At 45.6% G+C, this 23,987-nt stretch overlaps 1 protein-coding gene across 7 annotated transcripts in view; it reads left to right on the top strand.

Annotated features, from left to right (window-relative positions):
- SPECC1 (sperm antigen with calponin homology and coiled-coil domains 1) overlaps positions 1-21,499 on the top strand; it is a 269,219-nt gene extending 247,720 nt beyond the window's left edge. For 5 of the 7 annotated variants that reach the window (XM_058559624.1, XM_058559629.1, XM_058559631.1 and 2 more), the window contains 3 exons: positions 1,423-1,539; positions 10,539-10,598; positions 17,888-21,499. In XM_058559624.1, the coding sequence (XP_058415607.1) occupies positions 1,423-1,539; positions 10,539-10,598; positions 17,888-17,977 (267 nt within the window). In that variant the 3' untranslated portion in view covers positions 17,978-21,499. Of the gene's footprint in view, positions 1-1,422; positions 1,540-10,538; positions 10,599-17,062; positions 17,398-17,887 lie in introns of those variants that run through there. The other 2 variants (XM_058559623.1, XM_058559625.1) reach the window with 2 other exon arrangements.
- Positions 21,500-23,987: the final 2,488 nt, after the last annotated feature.

The following is a 23,987-nucleotide window of genomic DNA, read 5'->3' as shown; positions in this document are numbered from 1 at the left end:
GCCGGCTCTTCACCGCCCCTCTTCACCTCCCAGCCTTGCTGGCTTCCTGCTTCCCAGGATGGGGTGTTCTGAGGAGGAGGACCTCCCCGCCTCCCTCCACCCGCAGTGGCTGTGGGGAGATGGCAGGAAGGAGCCCCACGCTTGCCCGAGTCCTCTCATCGCACCAGAAGTGCTCAGAACACAGACCTAAACTCAGCAGAGTCCTAGATGTGTACGCTTGTGAGTCCCTCGCGCGGCCCGCTCACAGGCTGTCTCAGTACGTTTAAGCAGCCACTGTGTAAACAACCCAAGCGTTAAGGAATTAGTGAGCTTTGGAACCCGACGTTTCATCTGGGACGAGCTTTGTGAACCAGGGGAGAAAACCCTGTTAGGATGAGCAGCGTCAGGGAGAAAGAGGCAGGTGGGGCACAGGCGTGAGCATGTAAGAGGTGGAGGTGCCCCGGAGCTACCAGGGGCCCCACCTGAGCCATCAGAAGCCGTCTTCTCCGTGGGCTGCCATATAAAGTTGGATTTTGGTTGCCGTATCACTATTTACCAAGCAGCTGCTGGGGTCCCCGCCTGCCCCAAAGGAGGAGCTTCTTTTCCCCCCGAAGCCTCGTTATCCCTGAGTGTTTGGTGTGCTAGCACGGAGACTGTTGAGTGTGAAGGGTTTTCCCTCCGAGGAGCCCCTCAAGTTGTGGGGAGAAGAGTGTAGTAGCAGGAACAAGCCGCAAGACCAGCCATGTGGGTCCTTAAGATCTTCTTGTTTTGTCTTGGCCTACCCGTTGTTAATTGGGGTTATACGAGATGATGTCATATAATGATGATGTCGTGTGGTGATGATTCCTCCTTGGTCAAATAAGGCCGGGAGTGCTGGATATACAAAGCTAACCAGGCGCGTTCATTTGAGAATAAGATGTCTCAGAGCCTTTAATATACCGGAGGGTGGGCAGAAATTCCCTAGAGTTTTAAGCACAGAAGCATTTTTTTCATGCTGTTCTGTGAGTGGATTTGGGTAACATCAGGCCATTCCTGGCACCATAATTAAATGTACTCCCAGCAGACTTGTGTAGTTTCTTTTTTTTTTTTTGTGAGGAAGACCGGCCCTGAGCTAACATCTGTTGCCAATCCTCCTCCTTTTTTTTCCCCCAAAGCTCCAGTAGATAGTTGTACATCATACCTGCACATCCTTCTAGTTGCTGTATGTGGGACGCGGCCTCAGCATGGCTGGAGAAGCGGTGCGTCAGTGCGTGCCCGGGATCCCAACCCGGGTCACCAGTAGCAGAGCGCGCGCACTTAACCGCTAAGCCACGGGGCCGGCCCTGTGTAGTTTCTTATCTTGCCTTCTGCAAACCCAGAGATGGATACCCATCGTCACACAGTCTCATTCATATTCTGTGACTTTGCAGAGTTTGGTGATTAACACTCCTTTTCCCCCTGCAGAACATTGATATCACCAATTTCAGCAGCAGCTGGAGTGATGGCTTGGCGTTCTGTGCTCTCCTCCATACCTACCTGCCTGCCCACATCCCGTACCAGGAGCTGAACAGTCAGGAGAAAGTAAGTCACGTGCCTGGTCACCTCTCATTGTTCTCTAGCAGACACAGGGGAATTCCTAATTATACTTCTACATCCCAATGGGGATGGGGTTCATAGACTTGAAGAGGAAATTAGGATATTGATACCAGCCACAGATAACTACTGAGTGTATGACTACCCTGTAGAATCCCACCCTCGGCAAATACTTCTCAGTTTCCCTTCTCAATATACACCCCTTGTTACCTAGAAAAACACAGTGAAGACCAGTTTACTGTGGCTCTGAGAAGTTCCTATCACCCATTTTCCAGAGAAAGCCCTGAATCTCACCTTCATGGTGTCGAGACCTTGGTCAGCATTTTTCAAAGTCTTTTCCAAAGAACCAGCAAGCATCACCAAAAAGAGTTCCCTGCTCAAATAAGCTTGGGAAACTGTACATTGTATCACATATTTAAAGATGCACACTAATGAACGCTCGTTAGCACAGTAAAGACTTCAAAAAGTCCTTTATTAAAGAAACTTGTGTGACTCTGTTTAACCCAACATATATCAGATCCACAGAACCTTCTTTTTTTAATATAATCTCCTATAACGAGAGTTGGCAAACTTCTTCTGTTAAGGGCCAAATGGTAGACTTTGTGTGTCTGTCACACTACTCAGCTCTACCTTGTAGTGCTAAAGCGGCCTTGATGATGCAAACAGATGGGCATGCTGTATTCCAATAAAACTTTATTTTAAAAAACAGGCTGTAGGCCAGAGGTGGCCCCCGGGCTGTAGTTTGCCAGACCCTGACCCAGAACATTCTACAAAATCGTATTCCACAGAGTGTACTTTGGAAAGTGCCGTGCCAGGCCTTGCACTCTTTCACTCAACAGCTGTTTCTTGCCAAGCATCATGCGCAGAAATAAAGACAACAGTGAACAATGTAGACATGTTCTTTGCCGTCATGACGTAGACAGACAGTAAACAAGTGAGTAAACCTATAACAAGTAATATTATAAATAAGTAATTGTAAACTGTGGAAGAGCTGTGAGAGAAACACAGTGCTGTGACGGTGAATGGGGAGGGATCTAGTTTAGACCGGGAAGACTGAGAAGGTCTTTCTGAGGAGGTGATACTTAAGCTGATGTCTGAAAAACAAACACGAAGGAGCCAGCCGTGCAAAGAGCTAAGGGGAGCTTTCCAGGGTGAGGGAGCAGCCGGAGCAAGGGAACACCAGGTGCAGCTGAGGACGGGAAGGAAGGCCAGCTGGCTGCAGTGCAGTGAGAGGGGAAGCGTGGCCTGTGATGATGCCCAGGGTCCAGACCTGCCGGCCTTCCACAGATGACTCTGGCAGGCAGTCCCGCCAGACTTCCTCCACGCACCATTGGAAGTCACTGCAGGATTCTGACCGTGGAGAGACATGATTCATGTTTTAAAAGATCTGTCTGGCTGTTATGTGGGGAAAAAAATGAATTGGAAAGGGAACAAGAGTGAAAGAGGAGCTGCCAGTTGGGAGGCTGTTGCAGTAGTCGGCATGAGAGCTCCCTTTCCCTGGCTTCACCCGTTAGCTGGCTCTCAGGGGGTAGCGTCATAGATGGAAGACTGGACTTAGTGACTCATTGGTTGTAGAGGAGGAGAAAAGGAAAGAGTCAAAGACGACCCCAGCTGTCCAGCTGGTGGGACCGTTTTCTGAGATGGGGAAGGAATAGAAATGTTTGAAAGTTCTGTTTTGATGATCCCACACTAGGATTTAAATACACTCCAAAGAATGGTCCTGGCACTGATGGTGAGAATAACTGAACAAACTGATGTAATTTTTTGGAGTGTGTATTAGTCAGAATACACCAGAGAAATGGAACAGAGAGGCTTGTATTAAGGAATTAGCTCACACAACTGTGGAGGCTGACAAATCCAAAATTTGCAGGGCAGGCTGGCAGTCTTAAGAATCAAACTGTTGCTACAGTTTGAGTCTGAAGGCAGTCTGCTGGCAGAATTCCCTCTTCTTGGGAAGTGATGAGTCTTTTTTCTATTGAGGCCTTCAACTGATTGGATGAGGCCCACCCACATTATGGCGGGTCATTTGCTTTACCCAGAGTCATCTGACTTAAACATTAATCTCATCTTAAAAATACCTTCACAGAAACATCTAGAATAATGTTTGGCGAAATATCCAGGTACTATGGCCCAACCAAGTTGACACATAAAATTAACCATCACAGAGTGTATTAAAATTTCTGAGCACTTTTCCGTGTGGTGCTTTGTAATCTGTGAAGTGGCCTGGACAGGATTATTAAACATTTGGAAAACAAAAAACCAACAAAAAAAGTGTTCTGTTGTGAATCGTGTTAAGTCTGAGATGTGTGTGAAGTATGCAGGTGGCAATGTCAGGCAGGCAGTCGGACAGCAAGTCTGGAGTTCAGCGGGGAGAGCAGAGCTAGAAACACAGAGTTGAGGGTCATGGGTGAAAAGATCAGCGCTGTTGAATTGAATTGAAAGGATGGAAATGCTCTACATCTGTGCTGTCCAGTGTGGTAGCCACTAGCCACATGGGCTGTTGATGGAATGTGGCTAGTGGGACTAAAAATTGAATTTTTAATTTTAATTACTTCTATTTTAAATAGCCGCATGTTGTGAGTGGCTACTGCGTTGCACAGGGCAGGTGCAGATGGTATTTAAACCCGTGAGAGTGAAGCTCACCCAGGCCCTGGTCCTAAGGGAAGCTCTCAGGAGAAACCCAATCCGTGTGGCTCCTTGCTCTGAGCACTGCACTCGCACACTTCTGTGAAGGGACGGGGCTTCCCACGCCTGCCAATTCTGCAACAGCAGCTGGCGTCCTACAGTTTAACTCAGTTCTGACACTGTCTACCTGGGGATAGCGTTAGGTCCTTACAGGCTAGGGGCTCAGTCCCATGAGCCTGCCCCTGCTTCAGACACCAATCCAAGTCCAGATTGTCACCTGTGCTTCCGCCCCACCAGCTGTAAATCAGAGGGTCCCACGACCTCCTCCTCGGGTTTGGTGAATTTGCTAGAGCAGCTCACGGAACTCAGGAAAACAGTTTACTTACTAGATTAACAGTTTATTACAAAGAATTTGAATGAACAGCCAGATGAGGAGATACATAGGGTGAGGTCTGGAAGGATCCCGAGCACAGGAGCTTCTGTCCCCTTGGAGTTTGGGGTGCCCCACCCTCTCGGCACATGAACGTGTTCACCGACCCAGAAGCTCTCTGAACCGTGTCCTTTTGGGGTTTTATGGAGGCTTCATTATATAGGCATGATTGATTAAATCATCGGACCCTGGTGATTGATTCAACCTGCAGCCCCTCTCCCCTCCCCAAGGTTGGGGGAGTGGGACTGAACATTCCAACTCTCTAATCACAGGGAAGGTTCCCCTGGCAACCAGCCCCCATCCTTAGGTTTTCTAGGGGCTTTGGAAAAATCACCTCAATTACGTAAACTTGGGTGTGGTTGAAACGGGTTTGTTATGAATAACAAAAAAAACGTCTATTTCACCTTTATTGCTCTGAAGACATTTCTAGAACCAAGGACAAAAACCAAATAGTAGTACAGATGCCCCTGTGGCTCTTATATAGGAAATTTCAAGGGTTTTAGGAGCTCTGTGCCAGGAACAATGGATGAAGACCAAGTATCTGTTTCTTATTAAAAAGCACAAATCACAGAGGCGCAGAGAGAAGACCAAGGAACAAACCTGAGGGCTCCAGTGCTTGTTGTCTGGGTAGAGGAGGATGACCAGCAGAGGGAACCAGGAAGGAGCAGCCAGAGAGGGGGAGGCAGGCCGGGAGGGTGTGGTGTCTGGGGGTCCACGCTGCCTGGGTATCGTGCCCCTCACAGGCAAAGCCCGCATCCAACCGTGTCCTTTCCGTCCGCTCCCTTCCCACCCGCTTCATTTCTCAGTCTCTGCCTCTTCCGTGGGATGTTAGAAAGATAAATAAGTAGTGGGCATAAAACAATTCAGAATCATCAGAAGATCTAAAACTAGTAAGGCTAAGTGTAAGCATGGATGCACACGCTGTCTCAAACAGGCATCTTCCCGAGGGAGGGAAATGTTTGTCTGCAGTCACGCAAACACACCCAGGCTCTTTGTCCTTGAATCAATAGATCTCTTGGGAAATAATGGGCCTAATGGGCCTAAAAGTGTTTGCCTTCACACTCTGAATCGTGAGCACTGCATCCCGATGACTGAAACGCTGCTGTCCTGCTCCAGACGGGGTGAGCCCCGCCCGGCACTGCCGGGTGACCGGCCCGGAGAGGGAGTGCGGGACACCAGACGTCAGGTCACCCCTTCCTCCCGTCCTTGTGGTGCCGGGCCTGTGTTCTGCTGTCGGGTGGACTCTCTCCTCCCTAATCTGCAGCTCTGCCGTGAGGGAGCACACGGGTCAGACTGAGCAAGACCGTGGGTCTGTGAGGAGACGGCGGAGTCGGCTCCAGGTGGCTGGGGTTTTCATTTTGGGATGTCTGTGGCTTCACAGCCTCCTGTCAGCTAGAGCTGGATCTGTGTCCAGAGCCCAGGACTCTGTCTGCTAGTTACCAGGGAACAGCTGGCTTCCTGCTTCCTGAATGCCCCGCGTAGACGCAGTCTGGGTGGAGTGGCGGTAACCTACACGGTGTGTGACAAGCTTGCCCCGGGGGATGCTCACGTTCAGTTTGGTGAGAGAGGCTCATGTGTATTAAAGTTACTGAGGAGGGTTTTCAAAATAAGGTGTCAACCCAGGCAAATCAAATCAACACAGTGTAAAACTGAGCACACGTGTGAGACAGCGTGGGGGTACTCTTCCCTGAGGAGAGCGAGGGCTAAAAGCAGCGAAGTTTTCCTAAGAGAGGCGTATTTGAGGTTGGGTTTCCGAGGGAAGCAGCTAATTTGAAGGAGGCGCACACCTGCGAAGTCGTGGGGCTGAGGGAGTCAGCTCCCGCCCAGAGCCTTGTGCGGTCAGCGCTCGTGTGGGGGGGCTTTGCCTTTCTTTGGCGTACGCATACATCGAAAGGGGCGCCAAGAGAGGCCTGTAATGTTTATAGTTTGACATCGATATTAAATAGGAATGTCTTCTAAAGACATTAAAGAGATATACAAGCACAGGATGTGAGTTAGTCAATGGCCGGTCTGAGCGTTTTTTCAGTAAAAAGCGTATTCATCTGTCATCCTATGAAACTTCCACTCACACTACACAGATTCAGGTGAGGGAACGGAGTGTGTTTATTCCAGTGTCTGAAACAAAATGTTGATGTAAGAGGAGGAATTCTGGACTTGGGACCCTGTCTCCCGTCAGTTTCAGGTGAGACCCAAGTAGCCCGGCCAGCGGCAGAGTCCTACTGGGGGTGGGGACGTAGGCTGTCCTGGAACTGGAAGGTCCACTTGTCCCCACAGGGCAGGACCGCAGCAGCGCGGCTGCTCACCCTGCCCTGCCTGTGCGTGCAGAGCTGCTCCGCAGGCCAACTGAGGCCCCCTGAGCTGTGCCTGGCACACTCTCTTTGGCTACCGTGCGGGGGGTCTGCCATCGGCCTTCTCCCAGTGGCCGCGACAGGGTTCTAATGAAAGAGAATTAGGGTAGTGATGCTTGGTCACTGATGTCCTGCTGCTGCCAAACTGAATAAAAGTCATTTGTGTGAACCAAAAACCACCTCTCTGTAATGTTCCATGTCATACTGTACACTATTTCAGAATACTTTTAGACAATTTTTCAACATACTCTTTCTTCTTTGTTCAATGTCTGCTTCGAAAACACCAGCTTTTTTGTTAGAATCAGGCTAGAGGGTCTTGGGAGAATTCTGTATAAAACCTTAGGTTTAGAAATGCCTTTTCGGGGCCGGCCCCGTGGCTTGGCTGTTGGGTGCTCATGCTCCACTGCTGGTGGCCCAGGTTCGGATCCCGGGCATGCACTGACACACCACTTCTCTGACCATGCTGAGGCCGCATCCCACATACAGCAACTAGAAGGATGTGCAGCTATGACATACAACTATCTACTGGGGCTTTGGGGGAAAAATAAATAAATAAAATTATTTAAAAAAAAAATGCCTTTTCGTTAGTCCTTACTAGTAATCAAAGAATACAAATTAAAACAATAAAATATTATTTTTAGCCTGTCACATTTGACAGCGATTTTCGAAAATCATAATAGTCTATGCAAGTAAGGGTACGAGAAAATGGACACTTATACACCAATCCTGGAATGGAAAATTGGTGTAGCGTTTTAGAGAGCAGTTTGGCACGACGTGTCATAAGCTGTAAAAATATTTGTATCTTGACTTCTGGAAAAATGGTAGCCTAAAAACTGGCTTAGAAACCCCCTGTCTCCCCAAAACTAACCAAAAGGACTTTAAAATAAGGACAAAGGTCTTATTAACACCAAAAGAGGAGATTGCTGCCGGTAGTTTGGGCTAAGTCTAAGGAAGCCAGGAGCCAATTGACAGCTCCCCTCTCAACAGAGAGGAGTGTTACGGAAACAAGTGTTAGGTTTCCAGGCCATCCCCATTAATTTCCCTTAATTTGGAGGAAGAGGGCTGGCGGCTTGGGCAAGATGACCACAGATCAACTACTTTCCAAGGCCTCGACCACAGACTAGAAGAAAACGTGCAGAGCCATGTCTTAGGGTTTTTCCGTGGCCTGGAACCCAGAGCAGAGAGTTTGCTTCAGTGTCAGGGCAGACCCCTTAGTTGTCAGGCACTAGATGTGCAGGCAGGGACAGAAGGTGGGAGCCATGGGGAAATGCAAAAGTGTATAAAATTATGTATAAAATCTGAATGCATAAAATTACAAAAGTCTACTGAGGAACATAAAACGAATATGTACAGAAACATATTTGTTTGTCTCTCAATTATACTTAGTTTACCAATTTAAATTTTAATATAATCTTAAATGTATTAATTTAAAATTTAATATAATATGATTTTAATATAATGACTTTCAAACGAATTTTGGAGGGGAGGAGGCATGGCCAAATGATTCTTAAGTTCATCCAATGAAGACACGCCAGAGAATGGCTAGAAAAAGTCTCAAAAAGAAGCCGCAAATTAAGGTTAAATGATCGTGAAACAGTGCCTTTAAAATTCTAGGGAAAATTGTTTTCAACCTGGAATTCTATATCCAGCCAAGTTATTAACCAAGTGTGATAGTAGAAAAGAGAAATTTTCATCTATGAATGCATCCAGAAAATGTATCTCTGCCACATCCTTTCTTAAGAAAGAAACTTAAGAATGTACTACTAACAGGAGTATTATCCAAAAATTGACCTGAGGTTCTGGAGGACTCTGGAGCTGCTGGATTTCATAGAATAATGATATGATTAAGAGCTTGAGGGTATGATAAAGGAAAAAATGAGAAGCTGTGCAAGGAAGTTATGGCCCAAATATGAGGCAGTCTCTCTGTTAGAACAGAAAGTCACTTTGCTACACAGAGAATATTATGAATTATAAGCAATAGTCAGAATGAGTAAGAAGCCAGAATATGAGAAGGAGGCATACAGATCTTCTCCCAATAAGAAAAACCAAAACAGGCCGGCCCGGTGGCACAGGCGGTTAAGTGCTCATGCTCCGCTTCGGTGGCCCGGGGTTCAAGGGTTCAGATCCTGGGTGCACACCACTTGTCACGCCATGCTGTGGCGGCGTCCCATGTAAAGTAGAGGAAGATGGCCACAGATGTTAGCTCAGGGCCAATCTTCCTTGGCAAAAAAAAAAAAGGGGATTGGCATTGGATGTTAGCTCAGGGCTGATCTTCCTCACCAGAAAAAAAAAAGAAAGAAAAACCAAAACAAGCAGAATTGTAGAAAACAAACTTTTGAAGAAAGGCAAGGTCCAGGAGGGGAACACACTAAATTGTGGTATGATTTTGAGTAATTTTTTGAGTTAGAAAGAGGAAAATCCTTTTGAAAAAATGTTTTGAATGGTACAGCACCATGATTGTGAAACTATAGAGAAGGAAAAAAGTAATTGCAGCACTCGGTTGTGTAAATACTGTGTAGTGTTTTCAGTTTTCACAATCATCCTATTAAGAGAGTGCAGAAGACTTAAATGTGGTTATAGAAAAGGAACCAAATGTAAGTTTTAGCAGTTTAAAAGTAAAACTTGACAAAGTGTAGGATGGGCAAGGGGAACTTCTTTTCTGTCATACAAAGTGGAGTCAGAAAGTACCATACAGGGCTGGCCCTGCGGCTTAGCGGTTAAGTGCATGCGCTCCGCTACTGGCGGCCCGGGTTCGGATCCCAGGCGCACTCCGATGCACTGCTTCTCTGGCCATGCTGAGGCCGCGTCCCACATACAGCAACTAGAAGGATGTGCAGCTATGACATACAACTATCTACTGGGGCTTTGGGGGAAAAATAAATTAAAAAGTATTAAAAAAAAAAGAAAGTACCATACATAATTGATGGAATAGGAAATGGAGGTTTAAGGGTATTATTTAAAGTCACGAACATAACTAATAAAGGAACTAAAATTAGCCATGTAACTATAATGAAGGGAGGAGAGAGAGAGGTGCATGATACCTAAGTCCTCGTTTATCTTGGGAGGAAGTTAGTAGGTAATGCCTCTGTTTTAGGAATCAAGAAACAGTGGTGTAAGCATGTTACAGAGAAATGGAGGAAATCACCTAAAGAATTTAGGAGAAAAATCAAAAGTGGTTCCCCGAAGGACCAGGATTGGAGGAAGGAACAGTTTTTCATATGATTATATTTAACTGTGTGCACATGTTACTTTGATAATTTTTTTAATATAGCACCACTGTTAAACAACTGTTGATCTGCAGCAGAATGTGTATGTCATAAATCTTGACAAAGTAAAAAATAACCAAACAAAAATTTATCTTTCATAGTCAGGAAATCAATCAATGATGTCATTTTTAGTAACACTGTAACCTGTTAATCTTTTTTTTCCCTTAAATTGAGACCATTGTTTGCATATTTGACTTAAAAATTTTAATGTTTTATAATAGAGATCGTCTATACGGGAGTGTCAGTTGGTGTTCTTTCCTAGCAAAAGCTATATATTTTTAGTTGATAATTTCCAGTCTCTTTATCTTTTTAACCTAGAAAAGGAATCTCTTGTTGGCATTTGAAGCAGCTGAAAGTGTAGGCATCAAACCCAGCTTGGTAAGTATCTTATTTTTATCTTTGTGATACTTTATTCTAATTACGTGAGAAAGAACTTTATGTCATCTACTAAACAATTTCTTACAGAACATTGAAATCCATTTGCTGAAGATTTGTTACTCACGATCCCTAATATAAAATTACCCAGTTGGTCTGACCACATATGACTTAGAGCTTTTTCAGTGAAGATTTCATTATGGATAAATTTTAGTTCTGGAAGCACAGTGGACTGAATTATCATTAAAGCCCTCTTGTTCAAGTCACCTAGAAATCTGAATAAAATGTAATTTAAAAAATATCAATACATAGCGCAGCTCTGAAGAAAAAATGGGAAATAACCAGATGACAGAAATTAAAAGAGAAGTGAAAAACAGAGCCACGAGGCATGAGGTGAGACAGTGGCAACCCCCAGGGGTGGGGCTGGAGATAGTGGTAGAGGGCTCATAATATATGGGTACCTAATGGGTATAGGCTTTATTTAATGCCCACACAGGTGCTCCCATAAACAGAGCATTAGTACTGAGACCCCTGCACGAAACCAAGGCTCACAAAATGTTTCTCTTCCTAGTGAAGGGGGAAATAAAAAACTCCACCTGCTAGTCCAGGGAGGTGATAAGGAAGCTTGGTCTCTACTTTGGATTTTTTTGTGGCCAAAAAAAAAGAAAGTCTCCTGTAAGAAAAGAAAGCTGAGCCAGATGAGGTTTGGAGTTCAAATTTATAATATCTGTGCTGCAAGAAGCCCCTAGTTTATACTGTCTCTGGTGCAGGAATCTCCTGGGCTGCTAGTACAATGGCTACTGAAGATACACTCACAATCCAAAATTACAAAATACTCAAGAAAATGATGTACTTGAGCTAGTCAGAAGACACAACAAACAATAGGATCATCTACTAGAACTTGAGATAATAAAACAATAAGAAAGAGACTAAAAAAGACTATATTTAAATATATTAAAGAGGTAAAAGAAGGAATAAAAATCATAAGGAGGGAACATGGTACTATAAAAAGCTTTGGAAAAAGAATCAAATAAAACTTTCAGAAATAAAAATGCGGAATTAAAAACACCAGTTGGGTTGAAAAACTGATTAGATACAGCGGAAGAGAGAACTACTGAAGTGGAAAATAGATCTAGGGAAATTACCCAGAACATAAAACAGAGACATCAAAAAATGGAAAATATAATAGAGGCATTTTATTAGTTAGTATATATTCAACTTCAAGAAATGGAAAACCCAACTAACAGTTGCTTAAACCATAAAGATCTTATTAATTTTTTTTTAAACAAATGTAGAAGCAGTTTCAAAATTGGTTCACTCCTCAGTGTTGTAATCAAGGACTCCAGAGTGTCTCTTTTCTATACTCTACCATCTTCAGTTGACTGGCTCTTTGTTCCCATATTTGTTCCTCCATGTTTCAACAAGGCTGCCATGCTCCAGACATCACTCCCATCTGCAGGGCAGGAAGGAGGGGGAAGGGATAGAGCAAGCACCTCACAACTTTCCCCTATAATGGAAGTCAAAAGGCTTCCCAGAGTCCCGTCAGCTCATTGGCAGTACTCTGTTACATGGCCACCCTAGTTGCAGGGAATTTGAGAAAGTGAGTGTGTAACATTTTTTATCCTCTGTAGTGGGAAGCCTGCAAGGGAGAGAGAGGTTGGGAATGACTATTGGATTAACCAAATGATAGCCTCTGTTGCAGAGCTTGAGACATGGAAGATAAAATCAGAAAATGTCTAAGTCCCATGTCCAATGAGAATTCCAGAAGAAGAGGAAAGAAAACACGAGAGAGAGACAATATTTAAAGAAATGGTGCCTGAAAGTTTTCCAGAATGATGAAAGACCACAGATTCCTAATGAATCTCAAACAGGATGAATAATACAAAATATCCATCCAGATACGTCATAACGAAACTACAGTAAAAGCAAAGACAGATTATCTACAAATAATATCTACTAACCAATAATAAAAAAACAATCTAATAGAAAATTATCAAAGGCTAGAATAGGCAACTCACGAATGGCCAATAAACATTTAAAAAGATGTTCAGTTTCATTAGTGATCAGGAAAATCTAAGTTGAAATAACAGACACACTTCCATAACCCTCAGAGGATGTAGGGAATCTGAGAAATGAAAAAGTGAAAGTACAGCTATCATGGAAATTTTGGTACTGTGAACAATGTTATGCCAATATATTTGAAACAGAACAGATAATTTTCCAAAGAAATATAAATATATTTCTTCACATATTAAATGTAAATATTTTTCCAAAACTTACTCAAAGAGAAGTAGAATTTTAACCATTACAGAAGTTGAATTTATTGTTAAAAATATAGTCGCACACACAAAAAGATCCCAGTAAACCCAAATTCTACCAAACCTTTAAGAAATAAATATCTCTATCATGTAAACACAAGTCTAGAGAATCTAAAAAGGAGTGAGGGGACTTACACGTCTGGCTGAGGTGTAGTAACAGGAACCCTGTTTATCTTCCCTTCTGAAACACTAAATGACTAACAAGTCACAAAGGATAGTTTATGTAAGGAATCGAGATAATGAGAGCTTGTTAGATTATGTTATGCACAGAAGACGTTTTTCTTTGTAGTGTTACAGTTAATATTTGCTTTTTTAATGTAACATTTTTTTCCTCTTTTTCATCTAATGTACTGTAGAAGTTAGTGAAAGCTGGGAAGCGAATGAGATCATCTTGTTGAACTAATTGTCAGAGCCAGCAATTTTACGTGTCCAGATGTCTGTGAGGAGCTACTGACAAACATAGTAATCTCAAAAGCATTTAGGAATGTTTGTCAGCAATTTAACCAGTTTATGCCATCAACAAAATAGAAACTTCCTATAATATTAAATTTGCTTTTCAATATCTTGATGTGGATTGAAAAATAATATATTTAACTACACGTGACACTTTTAAAATACACCCAATCAGAACTGGCAGCAGTAATATCCCAAGGCTTTGCTCAAGTTCCATTGTTAGATTAGTCAGGGAAAAATATCAGGGAAAAATTCACTTATATGTGTATATTCAAGTAAATATAGGTTTCTGGGTAGCATATTAGCAAGGATGAGATTTTTTAAAAGTGAAAGCTCTAGAGTGTTCCCCCAATTTTAGAATGCATTCCTTCTCAGCCACAGTGTCGTATAGAGGTTTAGCCGCTATATCACAAGGGTGAGCAACTCCTCGCAGCGAGAATAGGTGAGAGAAGGTATGGGGCGTCATCGCCATTACTGTGAAAGCAGCCAGAATGCATGTCTTCCGAGGGGTGATGTGTTTGTATCCTGGTGAGGGGACGCTCCCACACGGGGTCATATAGTCTGTGAGGGTGTTGCTTACTGAGTAAGCTGGTGTGTCCACCAGCACAATCACCACACACACAGATTAAGTTCTCAGATCACCTGTGGAGAGAGGTCCTTGCAACTCAGGATTTTACAAGGATGTCAAAATGGCTCCTTAGGCGTAACTGAGCCTGCTGTGTAATATAAACTTTATAAAGGATACTTAAGGAGTTAATTCGAACTTAATCACATGAAAAGCATTTTTTTCACGTTTGCTATGTGCCAAGCATTTTCCATGTGTTGACTTATCGGGCCCTCTCAGAAGTCCTGTGAGACAGATGCTCCTTATAGGTGGGACACTGAGGCACGTGCAGTTCCATAGACGATCACACAGCTAGTGAGAGGCAGACAAGAGGCAAGGCAGGCAGGCCTATATCTTACCCACTCCGTGACCCTGCACCCAGGACAGCTGTGCCCACCTTCTGGCTCTAAAGCACAATTGACTCATAGTACTATACAGCATATGCCATGTTATGTTGTAATTTGTCTGATTTATAGGGCTTATCTACACCACCCGCCCAAGACCGTGAGCTCCCAAGGGCAAGAAGCCTTATCTTTTTTTTTTGTCCGATTATTTTCATTGTGGTAAAATACACATAACATGATCTCAGTTCTGTCCCTTGGCCATACCACACTGTCTTAATTAATATAGCTTTACAAATCTTGAAATCAAGTCATCCAACTTTCTTCTTCTTTTTAGAACTGTTTTGGCTCTTCTATAGTACCTTTGCCTTGATAAATTTTAGAATCAGTTTGTCAATATCTACCAAAAAAAATGCTTGCTGGAATTTTGATTGGGATTTTGTTGTATCTATAGATCAGATTAGGAAGAATTTATATTTTCACAAACTCTGTCTTCCAATCCATGAACATAGAATATCTCTCCATTTATTTAGAGCTTCTTGATTTCTTTCATCAGTGTTTTACAGTTTTTTGCGTATAGTGTTTTGCAGTTTTCTGCATATAGAGCCTTTCTTTTTGGTGTCATTTAAAATGGTTATTTTTGTTTTGTTTTATTTTTTCAAATTCCAGTTGCTCACTGCTGGTATATAGGAAAGCTATTGACTTGTATCCTGAGACCTTGCTAAACTTGCATATTAGTTCCAGGAAGTTTTTGGGTAGATTCTTCGGGGTTTTGTATGTAGACAATTATGTCATCTGTAAATAAAGATAGTTTTGGGGGGCCAGCCCAGTGGCATAATGGTTAAGTTCACATGCTCCGCTTTGGTGGCCGGGGGTTCGTGAGTTCAGGTCCCGGGCGTGGATCTACACACCACTCATCAAGCCATGCTGTGGTAGCGACCCACATAGGAAGTGGAGGAAGACTGGCACAGATGTTAGCTCAGCGGCAATCTTCCTCAAGCAAAAAGAGGAGGATTGGCAACAGATGTGAGCTCAGGGCCAGTCTTCCTCACCAAAAAAAAAAAAAAAAAGATAGTTTTCTTTCTGGCTTCCCAATCTGTATGCCTTTTGTTTCTTTTTCTTGCCATATTGCACTAGCTAGAACTTCCAGTACAGTGTTGAATAGGGGAGGTGAGAGAAAACGTCCTTGCCTTGTTCTTTTTTCCTGGTCTTACGGGGAAAGTGTTCACTCTGCCACCATTAAGTATGATGTCAGCTTTTGTGTTTTGTATATATCCTTTATTGGGTAAAAGAAATTCCATTCTATTTCTAGTTTTTTGAGAGTTTTTATCATGAATAGTTGTTGGATTTTGTGTACTGCTTTTTCTGCATCTGTTGGTATGATCATACGGTTTTACTTATTTAGTCTGTTAATATGAATAACATTGATTTATGGATGTTGAACCAGCTTTGCATTCCTGAGATGAACCACACTTTATCGTGATTCAATTTGCTAACACTTGTTAAGATTTTTGTGTCTATGTTCATGTGAGAAATTGGTAGTTTTCTTTAATATCTTTGTCTGGTTTTGGTATTACGGTAATGCTGGCTTCACAGAATAAGTGAGGAAGTGTTCCCTCCTCTTCTATTTGCTGGAAGAGACTGTGTAAAATTGGGACTATTTCTTCCTTAAATATTTGGTAGAATTAACCGGTGAAACCATCTGGGCCTGGTGTTTTCTTTTTTGGAAGATTTTTAGCTACAAATTCAAATAAATGTCATGCATTATCAGATTTTTATGCAGCATGCTCTCTCTTCTCCTGATATGTGCTAAATTATTTCTTCAAACATGTTCAACTGTGTTGACAATGTACCAAAATATTTTTTAGTTTAATTATCGTTAGGTCCAGGCGTGTAAGAAAGACTGAGTAAAACTGTAAATATTGATCAGACTTCCAAACCCTCTCTGAGATGGAACATACAGAGGGAAGTTTGCCATCTCTCTTGCATCTGTAGACATTCCTTCCTTTCTCAGAGCTCATCTCTCTGCTAAACAGCATGCTCAATTCTTGATCACTTCTTTTCTGTGTTGTCATGTTAACCCTCCTATTGTAGGGATTTTAGGTTTCCATGTATGAATCTGTGTGCGCAGTCCTGACCACAGTATTTTAGGTAGAAGGAGACTTTTAATCGTTGTCTTGTGTGAAAACTTTGCTTTTCTTTTTAAGTTGTTCTGGGTATGTCTGTGTAGAGTGTTCCACTCGCTCCTTTTCCACCACTTTCCCATGACCAGTGCTATGCTGATAGTTTTATGGCATAAATAACCAGGGAGCAAAATTGGTAAAATACATTTAGATGTTGTTGAAACAGAAGATAAATGGCTGGTTACAGGCCTCAGCTCATTGTGTCACTGCCCAGGAACAGATGTGCTAAGTTCAGCCTTATTTTTCCATGCATCTCTGCTTCTGGCCTTACATCAGGATCCTTTCCTACTGTTCTCTTGTGACCACAAAAGAATCCAAATTCAGTCCCAAGTGAGTTATTAACTATGTTCAGTGGCACGAATTTCAGGAAAGCTTGACTGGGTGCTCACAGAGTACCTCGCCCTCCTGTCTGTTGCCTTCTGACCTTTACCTTCTGCCTGCTCGTTGCCTACTAAATTAAGGGGGAGAGACATTAAATGGTAAGACTTAATTCTGATAAAACAGTGGTTACATTTTAAGTTGGTTCAAGGCTTTTGTGGTAATCTTATTCTTGGGAATTTATCTCGAGGCACTAATTCAGAAGAAGGAAACAATACTGCACAAAGATGCTTATTGCAAAGTCTGTAACATGAAGCAGTGAACGCAACTGCACGTCAGGTGCTAGGAGATGTCCTGTCGATGACGGACGCCACGCGTCCACTAAAATGACAGCCCACACGGCGCTGCCACGTGGGAAATTGTGTGTGAAAAACATGCAGTAGAAAAGCACAGAGCACACAAGAGGACGTCCGCTGTGATGGAAGCAGGAGAGAACAGAGGTGCACATCCAAGTGTAACTTAGGAAAGCGTAAATCGTTTTACGATAATGGAATTACGGGTGGCTTTCTCTTTTCACAACTTTTTTTCATGCTGTCACGTTGATAAAAGATGAGGGGGTGGGAGGTCATGTCTGATTTTTTTTTTTTTATGTGAGGAAGATCAGCCCTGAGCTAACATCCATGCCAATCCTCCTCTTTTTGCTGAGGAAGACTGGCCCTGGGCTAACATCTGTGCCCATCTTCCTCTGCTTTATATGGGACACCGCCGCAGCATGGCTTCACAAGCGGTGCTCGGTGCGCGCCCGGGATCCGAAGCGGAGTGCAGGCACTTCACTGCCGCGCCACCAGGCTGGTCCCGTCTGGTGTTTTTTAAAAGAGATAATATCTCCTCAATAGGAAGAAAAGAAAAGCTTTTCTTTTAAGTAATCGCATTTAACACCATCTTGGTGTTGCTTGCATCTTCCGTCCGTGTAGGTGGAGGGTCTCTAGGCTGCACGAGCCCCGACCTGGCTCTGAGCCCCTTTGTGGGAAGGGGTCGGTGATGTCCCCCTGTGACCTCTTCTCTCCTCCTGCAGGAGCTCAGTGAGATGCTGTACACAGACCGGCCGGACTGGCAGAGCGTGATGCAGTACGTGGCCCAGATCTACAAGTACTTTGAGACGTAAACCCAGAGGGCCCGAGAGCAGCCGCCACCGCCTGCAGTTTGTCCGAAGCACCTGGTCACTTTCCACAGGCCCTGCTCCACCCGCCCCCGGCTGTCTGGATCTCAGAGGAAGGCTCAGTCCAGGGGCCCAACCCACACGTGAGAAATAGCTGAGTTCCGCCGTGCACCCACCTTAAATCCAGACACACTGGGAGTGTTCGTCGAGGCAGCTTTGCCCTCCCTCGGGCCTCCCTCCTTCCAGAGCCGAGAGTCCACGCCCAGCTCGTTCCCACGACCCCAGGACGTCTCTAGTCACGCTGCATGTCTGCACACGTGCACTGCACTGAGTTCACGACGAACGGCACGTCCAGATCTGTCATCTTTCTACTAAAAGTCCTGGCTTTTGCCTTTATAAAAACTTTGCCCTTGCCACCCCCCACCCCAGAAAAAAACCAACAAAACACAAAATGTCAAAGAAACATTAGCTCTCAAGCAGCCCTGGCTTTTTGGGAAATATGCTTACCTTCTGGGTAACAATTTAACACCTAGAACTTGGTTACATTTTTTAGATCTCACTGTCACTTATTTGATTCTTTGAATGGAAGATAAAACATTTGAGAATGCCAGGGAGGCCCTGGGTAGTTTGTCGCAGTGTCTCCGTGGGCATCCTGCAGAGAGAAGCATGTGCCGCCCCCTCCCCGGCCGTGTGCTTGGATGGGTCACACTCGGACCTGCCCGCTCACTGGTCACTTTCATGCTGAGCAGGAAACTCTTAACTGCTCCATTTGTCCCCGTTTGTTCACACTCCCATTCACACCCACACGCGTTTGTCCCACGTGCAGAACTTGACAGAAAGTCACCCGTGTGTGAAGTCGCCTGTGCCTGTGGGTCTTGATGTATTTGCACAAACAGGCTGAAGGTGTGTATTTCTTGGGATGCTGGGCAGACAGCAAATCGAAACATGCCAGCTCGAGACAGTTTTTAGTGCTTGGTCAGGCCTTTTACATTTGCATGGCAAAAGGAAGCCCTTAGGGGTAGGCAGAGATGGCTCCGTTTATAATTGAACAAAGGAAAATGCAGTTTCTCCACTGTCCTGCTGTCACCCTAAGTGGCAGCAGAGCCCCCCTCAGAGCAGCCCTGGTCGCCCCGGAAGTGCCCGATGCAGGAACCCCCTGGCGGCTGTTTGGTGTTCTCGTTGGGAAAACAAATGCTCATTAGGTAGCAAATGAGGGTGCGGTTCACCCTGGCAGTTGAGGTGGATTCGTCAGTGCCTGCCACTTGCTGATGTAAGTGCCCGGTGCGCTGTGTGAGTGCCCCTCTGACAAAGGGTCATCCTCACCACAAGTCACCCCGGGTTACAATGCTGCCGTCATTACTCAGAGCAAATCTCCATGGCTGCGGCCCAGGCCCTGTGCTGGCAGAGGCGGGAGCTCAGCCCCTCCTCCAGGCCACCTTTGAGGAGGTGGCGGCTGGGCTCTGCAGATGGTCTGTCCCTCGTTCCCAAGCTACTGCACTGCCCTGCTGTGGTTCTCCTGTGGCTCCAGGTCAGAATCTCCTGGGGAACTTGTTGAAAATACGCAATCCTGGCCTGCCCCATCAGTTGATTCAGAATTTCTGGAAGGGGACCAGGGATGTGGTCTCTGTATTTTCAGAGTTCCCCGACAGCCACTGAGAGCGCACCTTTCATCGGGGCCCGGGCGGGGCAGTGAGCACAGGTCGCTCCACTGCAGCGTTTGGTGATGGCACCATGCAACTGGCCCGTTTGTTCTCAAATGGAAGTTGGAGGCACAGTCTGAACAGTGTAGCTGACTCCTTCCTGATGAACACATCCAGAGGAAAGTTATTACTTGTGTTGCTTCATACATCTGTCTCGTTGACGTAACTGATACGTTTTCATTATCTCTGTGCTTCTGCCGTGCTCACCAGTGCAGTGGGGAAAAGCCATATCCCACGTAGTTGGGCTGAGCTGTTGGTTGTTGTGTTTAATCCAGGATTCCTCCGAGGTTTTGTGGGGAGAGGCAGTGGAGGTCTGGGGATACCCAGAGGGGTGTTGACCATTCCTGGAGCCTGTGCTTGGTGGTTCCCGTAAGTGATTCAGAATGAGCTCCAGGCAGAGCCCTCTCTTCGGGGGTGGTGGTGCTGCTTCCCCTCCCTCCACGTTGGACCCTGCTCCCTGTAGGTTAAAAAGAGCGAAAGAAATGTCATATGAAAGAAAGGCCATGTGCAATTTATTTTTATAACTCAGAGAAGTTCCTTGACCCCCATCTTTGCCAGTGGTTTGTTACAGCAGAGGAAGCGTTTGTCCTGTTCTTGGAAACACAGGTGGTGCTGCTTGGGGCAGGTCTGGCCCTGCGGGGTCCTGGTCCAGACACTGAAGGCAGACGGGGTGCGGGGTCAGGCCTTCCAGCACTGCAGGACCTAGAGGAAGCCGTCCCAACCCGGGCTGGGCCACAGGGTGGGGTTTTTAGATCCATTTTTAATTGGAGAGCTCAGAGCACAAGGCAAACGTGTAAAATTGATAATTGAGAACACAAGGTAGGGTCAGCAAACTGTATCGTTCCCAGTGTCCTGTCCTGAGGCTTTCAGAGGCTACAGCATCCGTGTTTCTTCCCATCTTCCTTCAACCAATACTTAGTCATTTAAAATTATTTGGTGGTTCTGCAGATCATTTTTTTAAAAATGTATTATTTTTATATAAAAGACAGATGCAAAATGCAAGGCCCAGAAGAGTGGAGGATTTTTTTAAAGAGAAGACCATGGTTCTTTGCACTGTGAGTTGTTTCATGGACTTGAACTCTAGGTGACCGGTGACAGCGCCATGGCCCCAGCCCCCTTGGGTTAGCATTCTGAGGATCCGGGCAAATTCACACGTCCATCATCCTGTTCCCTTCTCACCTCAGAAGCAATGTTAGTCTTTGGTTTTCATTCTTCATTCAGTTGTTGTTTTATAGCTTTTGTTGAGACCGTCCAAAGCGTCCCAAAGTGATGAACCATCTGGCGACACGCAGACGGGCAGCTATGACAAGTGTCTGCAGTGTTCTCTTCCCCTCGGATGCGCTGGCCGGTTTCTCCCAGTTGCCCCCCCGCCTCCCCAGTGACAGCACTTCCCTGGCCTGAGGAGGCCAAGGACTCGGGTCGGGACACAAACCCATGTGCCAAATCCAGCAGCAGCCCCTCCCCTTCCAAGCCTGAGTGCCACTTTGAGATGAACTACCAATGACATGCACTAAAGGATGTAACCTCGCAACCTTTTTTAAAGTCTTTTTAATGTCTCAGTTGCCCAAGTTCCCTGGGTGTGTCACGTCTCTGACCCGGGTTAGAGTTTGGCTGAATCTGTAACACCTGAGTAGCTCACTGTTGGACTACATTAGGTGAATGCAGTCGATACATCTGTGGTCTCGTATCTGCAAAGAGCACCCCAGCTTCTCCCAGCGTTGTCGGGACGTGACATGCCAATAGAGGTGTGTTTAACTGCTAACATGAAAGTGTACCATGTATGACTCTGTAATATCTCTAATAAATATATTTTGTTTCTGTCTGATTATGTATTTGTGCCAGTGCCATTTATTGTTACTATTTTCTCAAAATGCCAAGCTTGCATTCAGTCTGTTTTCAAGCCAGCATCTTTGTGTCCCTATTCCTTGTTGGGCTGTGGTCCCCACGGCTGGCATTACCGGAAGTTGCCGGGAGGGACTGGGGTCCTGGCAGCTCCTCTGCCTCCTCCGGTTCGCAGCCCTCTTGCTGTGACGACAGTCTCTTGTGAAAATCCCCCTTCGGGGCTGACAGGCTGCTGCAGAGCTGTGCAGCGCTGTGCAGAGGTGCACACACCAGGCGCCCGCACCACAGGCTGCTCCGCTCCGTGTGTCTGCTCTGCGCACCGAGGTCCTGGAAACCGCACGCTCGGGGTGTTAAGCAGGAGGGGATTATGCCAGGATTGAGGAGGCAGAGTTAGTGTGAATTTTAAAGGATGGGACGCCAGCGTGTTCTGACAGCAGTACGCTGTGTGTGCCAGTTCATCCGGTGACGTGCGGTTCTTGAGGCGTCACTCCGAGGCCACCATTCACTGGTGTCCTAGGCGGCCAGCCCTGCCCGTCCTAGCATCTTCACCTCTCCCCTCCTCCCAAGGCAGCTCTGTCGCTGGCCTTTTTCTCCCGAAGGACTCTTCCTCTTCTCAGAATAGCACAGTCTCTGATGAGGGCCTAACACGCACGGAGCCAGGGTGGCAGCCACCACTCACTGTCCTCTCTGGCTGCCAGGTGACAGGAGAAGCTGACCAGGAGGAACCAGGTTCAGCATCTTATACCTGCAGCTGTCTTCAGTTATTCAGCTGTCCAGTGTGTATGCACACACACACACACACACACACACACACACACACGGACGGGCATTTGATGGATGGCCAGTGTCTCAGCACTTGCAAATTGATCCCTTCCATAGCTTGGGGCCCATCAGGAAAGCTCCTGTTCTGTGGGCCTGGACCCCTCTGTGAATGAAGCACATCCCCAGACATGCGTGCCCTGTGTGTTGTCATAGCCCGTATATATTGAATCAGTATCAGGCAAGTGGCTCCCAATGGTGTCTGACACACAGTGAGTGCTCGCTGTGGTGTCAGTTGTCACACAGCCTGTGGTCCGTGGCTCCCTGCTGCCACAGAGGCCTGGGAACTCCAGACCGTAGGGCCCCAGCTCACCCTGGGCTCCATTGGCGCACAGCCGGCTCCCCCTTGACTCAGTGCTCTGGATGCTTCTCCTGTTCCTATGTCACATGTCCCTCAGCTCCCTGACTTCTGTTCCTATGTCACATGTCCCTAGGCTCCCTGAAGGCAGAGCCGCATATTTATTTGCTCACGATGCCTCACCCTTCTACGTAATCTTTGCTGGATAAATCGTTTTTGATTAATTGGCAGAGACATCCAGCTACCACGAAGTCCCACGCCCACTTGGAGTTCCTCATTAAACTCCGAGGAGCTGACGCCTCAGCGTCCAGCCTGGTTTCAGTGCTATGGTTGGTCTTGTGAACAGTTGTTTCCAGCATTTTCCAGCTTGAGGATAAAAATCCCAGAACTGCAAATGGGAAAGACCCTTGGGGAGAAAACTGAAACCTGACCTTCCAAAGACTTCCGTCATTATTCCTTCTTTCTTTGCTAACATTACTTCTGTTATCGTCAATAAAATGACGCGATACGTTTCCAAGCAGAAGCTCAGCCCCCCAACCCCTTACATGAATGCAATCTGACTTAACTCACCTTCTCTACCAAAAGCTCAGAGTTCTAGATTATAAAAAATAAGCTATAAATAGATTTGGCCTGGACATCTTGCAGGGTTGGCCACAGAGTGCTTCACCCCTCCCATTTGTCCATCTGGGTTACTATTTATACTACTCGTTAAACCATATCATGACCCTCGTATCAGAAAAATGAAGCTAAATAGAAAATGGAACATGGGAAAAGTTAGCTACAGCTTTCCTTTATGTTGCACGTGACCTCAGAAGGCTTGGCCACCTTTTGAAAAGTCGTGTCCTAGAAGACACATCTGGCTGGAGAAGGAACCTTGCCCTGGGAGGACAAAGTTGAGGGCAGGCCGGAGGCAGAGTCTCAGACCTTCTCGGGGCGGGAGGACCTCACTGGGCTCTTCCCGTTGCCAGGAACAGACTCAAGCAGGTCTTCCCAGGCTTGGGGATGCTTGTGGCAGAGGAAGAGCCTCACTCAGTCCTGGAGAGGCATTTTGAACTCACATTTAACTCCCGCAAAGTCGACCTCCTATGGTTGGGAAAAAAATAAGATGAACAAAAGTGTGACTGTTGCCACCTGCCATGCCAGTCGATGATCACGTGCCCCAGAGCAAGCTTGAGGCCTGGGACGTGTCTTGCTCCCTTCGACTGTCTCGGTTCCCGTAGGTCCCTCATCGTGTGAGTGTCTCATGACAGAGTACGGTTTCAGTGTTTAAGGCTATATGTGTTTGTTGTTTGGGAACAGCATGGCCCCTCACTGCAAGCCAACTACTTCATCAGGTGCTCAACCCATCACTGGAGGA

The sequence above is a fragment of the Diceros bicornis genome, chromosome 18, assembly GCF_020826845.1.
Source record: "Diceros bicornis minor isolate mBicDic1 chromosome 18, mDicBic1.mat.cur, whole genome shotgun sequence".
NCBI lineage: Eukaryota > Metazoa > Chordata > Mammalia > Perissodactyla > Rhinocerotidae > Diceros > Diceros bicornis.
This window is presented reverse-complemented; position numbering and strand designations above follow the sequence as displayed.